We start from the raw sequence: 6,848 nt of genomic DNA on the forward strand, positions 1-6,848 counted from the left end.
TATATATATATATATGTGTGTGTGTGTGTGTGTGTGTGTGTGTGTGTGTGTGTGTGTGTGTGTGTGTGTGTGTGTGTGTGTGTGTGTGTTTGTGTGTGAGTGTGATAAATATATATACCTATATATATAAATATATATATAAATATATATATATATATATATATATATATATATATATATATATATATATATATATATATATATATAAAGAGAAAGAGAGAGAGAGAGAGAGAGTATAAGAGGCTATATGATTAATACAAGTGGGCATTAGTGATACAACTATGTAGCTTCACTCTTTATTAATATCACACAACATGAATCTTGGTGCTGGTGCCAAGACAATCATGAGTAGCCTTCGAAGTAGATTCAACGATAACGGCGTGAATGGGGTTGCTCTACATGTAAATGGGAGTAATCCTTCGCCCGGTAGGACCAGTGATGTGCTTCAGGTCACGACCAACCGTCATCCAGCTACTAGAAGCAACCGAAAGCCTATTCGCATATCAATTTGGAATGTTAGAACACTTTTCAAAAAGGGACTATTGGACAATGTTCTAAGGGAAATGGGAAGGTTGGACATTGGTGTTTTGGGACTATATGAAGTGCGTTGGAAGGAGGCAGGAACGTTTCGAAAAAATGACTCTACAGTGATCTACTCTGGTGGCAACAAACATCAAAGAGGAGTAGGCATGATTTTGTATAAGCAAACCTCGAAAAGCTTACTTTGGCATTGGGCGCTTTCTGATCGTGTTATTCTAGTCAAAATTAAAGGCAATCCATTTAATATCAGTATCATTCAGGCTTATGCTCCAACTTCAGATGCTGATGACGAGATCGATAGTTTTTTTTTTAATGAAACTCTAGACAAAGCATACAATCAATACAAGTCGACTGAAGTTAAAATCGTTATGGGCGATATAAACGCAAAAGTCGGCAAAGGAAAAGTTGGAAGCATTGTTGGTCCATTTGGACTTGGGGATCGGAACGATAGAGGCGAGAAATTCATAGACTGGTGTGCAAGAAACCATCAGGTCATTACCGGTACTTGGTTCAAACATCATCCAAGACGATTTTACACTTGGACTAGACCTGGTGATCGTACCCGCAATCAAATCGATTACATTACTATTATCGTTTTCGTAACGCTGTAAAAAACTGCAAAACATATCCCGGTGCGGATTGTGGTAGCGACCATAATCCAGTTGTGATCAACTAAGTATTACAGTTGAAACGGAAGAAAAACAGTTGCCAAGAAAAACGTCTGCAATACAATGCATTGAAAAATTATGGAATCATGCAAGATTTCAAAGAAAAAGTATCGAGCACAATCGATCATAATATCCCAAACAGTCTCTGGCAAACTGCGAAAGAAGCTATCCAGAATGCAGCTAATAACACCATTCCAGCGAAGGAACCGACGAGGCCGGGAAAAGGTTGGATGACCGATGAAATTCTCAATTTGGTAGACGAAAGAAGGGCTGTGAAAGGTCGTAACGATGTGCAATACTATGAGCTGACTTGCGAAATAAAACGAAAGTGCAATGAGGCCAAGGAGATCTGGCTTAATGGAGAATGCGAAGAAGTGGAAGCAAGTATATTGAGAAATTCAAACGAGCTCTATGACAAGGTCAAGAAATTATCTGGAAAGAAAGGTAACAGCAGGAGTGGATGTATTCGTTCAGAAGACGGTGTCATGCTCACCGAATCTCAAGACATCTGTAACAGATGGGTGCGGTACATCAAAGAACTCTTTGACGAAACGAGAAACGACCCACCGACCATTGAAGCAGAAATAGAGGGACTGGAGATTAGCAGAGATGAGATCAGGAGTGGGATGAAGAAAATGGGGAAAGGAAAAGCGGTTGGACCCGATGAAGTTTCAGTAGAAATGCTCGAAGCTCTCGACGAAAAAGGAATTGATCTTCTGTACAGGATTTCTACGACACCGGCGAATTACCTGACGATTTTTTTTGTCAATATTTATCACCTTGCCGAAGAAGCCCAGGGCGACAGAGTGCAAACACCACCGTACCATCAGCCTAATGAGTCATTGCGTAAAGCTTCTTCTCACTATCATCATTGAAAGAATCCGAAACAAATTGCGTCCAGAAATAGCAGAAGAGCAATTTGCTTTTATGCCCGATTGAGGAACTAGAAATGCAATTTTCACTTTACGAATGCTATGTGAAAGGGCTATCGAACAACAGGAAGTTTTCCTTTGCTTCATCGACTATGTGAAGGCGTTCGATAAAGTGCGCCACGAAAAGTTTTTCGAACTACAAAATCCCGACGTCGACGGCAAAGATTTACAATTGGTCAGAAACCTTTATTGGAATAAACAAGCTGCGGTAAGGGTCGATGATCAGTTAACGGAGTGGGTCGATTTTGTTCGAGGCGTCCGTCAGGGTTGCGTTCAGTCGCCGGACTATTTCAATCTTTACAGTGAAATGATTCTCCGTGGGATTCATGACCTGATCGGATTAAAAATCGGTGGTGTCAACATTAACAACTTGCGATACGCCGACGACACAGTTCTAATTGCCACTTCCGAGGAAAATCTGCAAAAACTGTTGGACAAACTTGTAGAAGCCAGTGCAGATATGGGCCTATCAGTCAACTGCGACAAAACAAAATCGATGGTAATTAGCAAATCTGAAGAAAAGTCTAGCTGTCAGTTGCAAATCGGTGGTGAAGTCATTGAGGAAACTGAAATCTTCAATTACCTTGGCAGTCTAGTCACATCGGATTCTCGTTGTAGGAAAGAAATAAAGAAGCGCATCGCTGTTTCAAAGGAAAAGTCTGTCCATGAAACTTAAGATCAGGCTCCTTAAATACTACATTTGGTTGATTTTGACATACGGCTGCGAGACATGGACCCTGTCGGCAGAACTCATTAAGAATATCAATGCAGTGGAGATGTGGTTCCTGCATAGAATTCTTCGCATTTCATACGTCGACAGACTTACAAACGAGAATGTGTTACTACGGACAGGGGTCATGAGAGAGTTGCTTTCAACCATTATAGGAAGACAATTCCGATTTCTTGGTCACATAACTAGGAAAGGCAGTCTCGAAATGTTGGCGATTCAAGGGAAAATTGAGGGGAAAAAAGCAAGGGGTAGACAACGCATGAAGTATTTGGATCGAATCAAATCCTTGGGTGGTACAATATCAAGCGGTGATATCTTCAATTGGGCAAGGAATCGAAATCGATGGAAACTTGTGACAGCCAAAGCTTGTATCAAGTGTGGCACCTAACAGAACAGATATATATATATATATATATATATATATATATATATATATATATATATATATATATATATATATATATATATATACAACACAACACACAGACACACTCTAAATATGTAAATGTATATATATATATATATATATATATATATATATATATATATATATATATATATATATATATATGTGTGTGTGTGTGTGTGTGTGTGTGTGTGTGTGTGTGTGTGTGTGCATAAACATATTATGTATATTTACATATATATATATATATATATATATATATATAAATATATATGTACACACACACACACACACACACACACACACACACACACACACACACACACACACACACACACATATATATATATATATATATATATATATATAATCATCATTGCGGAGCTAACGCCGACGGGGGCGCATAGCCGTATCCACCCTTTGCTTGTACCTGCGAGGGTCCCTCATGGCAAGTCGCCAGGCAGGGACTTGGCCCATCTCAAGCTCCTCACGACAGGTGTGATCGATCTGCCTAAGCCACGACTTCCTAGGTCGACCCACAGGCCTCCTCCACCTAGGGTTGTCTCGAACAGAGACAACCTGGTGGGCGGGATCATCCTGGGGGAAGCGAGCCAGGTGGCCGTAAAGCCTGAGTTGGCGATCACGGATTGTGCAGGTAATAGGTCCTGTGCCAGTCTCACGGTGCAGCCGTTGGTTGGACACATGGTCCCGTCCCATGATCCGGCGCAAGGACCTATTACAAAAGGCATCAAGTCGAGACTCCAAGGCGCAGGATAGTGTCCAGGTTTCGCTACCATATATCAAAACTGGGACTATCAGGGCCTTGAAGACACGAAACGTGGTCCTTCTGCACAGGTACCGGCATCTCCAAATACTCTTGTCGAGAGAGTTCATGACCCCTGCTGCCAGGCCAATCCGTCTACCGACTTCATGGTCTGACAGCCCAGAGTTATGAACTATACTACCAAGGTATGTAAAGCTCTCTATGACTTCAATGTCCTCGCTGCAAGCACGTACCGACTGAACAGGTTCTCCTAGCAAGTCCCCAAAGTCCTGGATCTTGGTCTTGGTCCAGAAGACCTCTAGACCCAAGGGCTTCGCTTCATTACTAAATGCATCGAGAGCCACCACTAAGGATTCCAAAGACTCAGATAGATTGGCAACATCATCAGCAAAGTCAGGATCGGTAACCTTGATATTGCCCAGAGTTGCTCCACAATGACTTTGAATAGTAGCTCTGCCCATTATCCAGTCCGTGCAAGTGTTGAAAAGCGTTGGTGCAAGGACACAGCCTTGCCTCACTCCTGAAATAACAGGAAAGAAGCTTGACAGGCCCCCACCACACTTTACAGCACTATCAGTACAAAACAAACACGGATATTCCACTGGCGTAAATCACAATCACTTGGGTGGAATCTAGCACTCATAAGCAATAAAAGGGAGCTTACAACACATGCACAATTTAGTCTTCATGACTGTTTGTCTCCAATTGCGGCTGCGCATTTCAAAAAGACTGCAAATAAGACAAAGTAACAAGCACTATTTTATTTGCACAATTTATAATTAATGAAAATAAGTTAGTTAAAACGCTCACATGGAAAACTCACGAGCAAGGGTAATATACTACTCACGCAAGCATAGTAACCCACCACCCAATTTACAGGTGACAAGTGAGGGTGTACCGGCGGACATGCACTTTATATAAACAAGACCCATTTCACATTTAGGATAACATTAATGTTAATGACCATAATCATAGTCATTTTACAATATACAAATCTATGTATCTGCATATACTTGTAATTGTAATGCACACACACACAAACAAACACACACAAACAAACACACACACACACACACACACGCAAGCACGCACGCACTCACGCACACATACATACATACATATATATATATATATATATATATATATATATATATATATATATATATATATATATATATACATATATGCATATTCATATATATGACTATATAAACACGGTATTGTTGGAAATGGAACCCCACACCAAATTTAAAGAATCCGAGCTTACCATGTGGTAGAACACATCATTAAATGAAAGTTTTCTTCTATACCATTTTCTGCGCAATAACGGAATTATAAAGGGCATAAAATCCACGATTTCCATGAGCCGCGGTAACCTCCCGCCTCCAGCGCCGCGACAAAATGATAAAAAGTCGTTAAGAGCGAAGGAAAATCGGACGGATTCGTAGCGGATAAAGTATGCGAGGGAATCAAATGAGCCAATTAGATTCGTGCGTGAACGTGACGTGAACATAGACACTCAGTAGAACCTATTAGATATGAAATAGATCATCACGTGACAATAGAAGCTGGGCCTTGGAGGAACCTTTTGAAATTCAAATTAGTTCCATCATGGCTAGAGAGTGTGTAGGATGTGAAAAAAAATATTTCGATTTCACTGCGAAATATCAACAAAATAACGAAGCAAGCGTTCAAATTTTACATCATAGTATTCTGCCAGTGGAAGTACAATGCCCGCACTGTAAGACATCGTGTCGTTACAGAAATGACAGCCACCGGTGGGTTTGTGGTGCATGAAAAAGTGAAGATTATGTAGGGGGGCGGCAGCCTTCCCTGAAAGGGGGTTTAAGGGGGCGGTATCCCCTATACAAACCGGAAATGTGTAAATATACTATGCTTACTATTATTTTACCGATATTTCTCGAAATTCCCAGATATGTAGACCTACCATGCCCTCCCCAGCTATCGAAACCAATATCGTAGTTCTGCTTTGTTTGCGAAGGAAATGAGTGTTAGATTCGTTCGAAACACGACGAAAGCTATTGGAAAATTATTTTATTCACCCAAAAAATGGTGGGGGGTTGTATTTCCAAATTTACCGACCATGTTTATAAAACGACTTCTGGTTGGGTTGTGTAATTCATAATTTGGTAATGCACTTTTGAATGTAGGGCGTTTGAACTCCATTTATATTCATGGTTCGAAACCTTTACGTGATAAGCATCTTATACTTTGCGTTCAATATATTGATAGATAATTAGATGGGTTAATAAACAAAAAGACAAAATAAATGAATATTTCAAAACCTTCATTGACGAATAGAAGTGAATTAATAAATCATAATAACTAAACATACAAGCAGAGGTAACGCATTTAAAAGAGCTTTACTTTATGAAATTACTAAAACAACAACAACAACAACACGTGCCTCAAATACCTCGTGCATTTGTATATATTGTTTAATAAACTGGAAGCGAACAAATATATTCTTGGTGACTAAGGACAAGTTGCCGAAGTCAACTACAGCTGATAACTTTGATCTGTTAAACTACAAATGGCTCAGACGGGGTTCTCTCGTTGTCCGCCTCTCTCTCTCTCTCTCTCTCTCTCTCTCTCTCTCTCTCTCTCTCTCTCCCTACTTCTCTGTCTCTCTCTCTCTCCCTCTCCCTACTTCTCTGTCTGTCTGTCTCTCTCTCTCTCTCTCCCTCTCCCTACTTCTCTGTCTCTCTCTCTCTCGCCCTACTTCTTTGTCTGTCTGTGTGTGTGTGTGTGTGTGTGTGTGTCTTAA

General features: G+C 40.4%; 1 protein-coding gene across 1 annotated transcript; it reads left to right on the forward strand.

Annotated features, from left to right (window-relative positions):
* The first annotated feature begins 314 nt into the window (after positions 1–314).
* Positions 315–1,151, forward strand: LOC138862330 (craniofacial development protein 2-like). Its single transcript, XM_070124053.1, has one exon. The coding sequence runs from the start codon at positions 315–317 to the stop codon at positions 1,149–1,151; it is 837 nt and encodes a 278-aa protein (XP_069980154.1).
* The last annotated feature ends 5,697 nt before the right edge of the window (positions 1,152–6,848 follow it).

The sequence above is a fragment of the Penaeus vannamei genome, chromosome 8, assembly GCF_042767895.1.
Source record: "Penaeus vannamei isolate JL-2024 chromosome 8, ASM4276789v1, whole genome shotgun sequence".
NCBI classification, from domain to species: Eukaryota; Metazoa; Arthropoda; class Malacostraca; order Decapoda; family Penaeidae; genus Penaeus; species Penaeus vannamei.

Bases quoted from the DNA above. Each gene is read 5' to 3' on its own strand.
- LOC138862330 (XM_070124053.1), top strand. From the start codon at position 315: ATGAATCTTGGTGCTGGTGCCAAGACAATCATGAGTAGCCTTCGAAGT.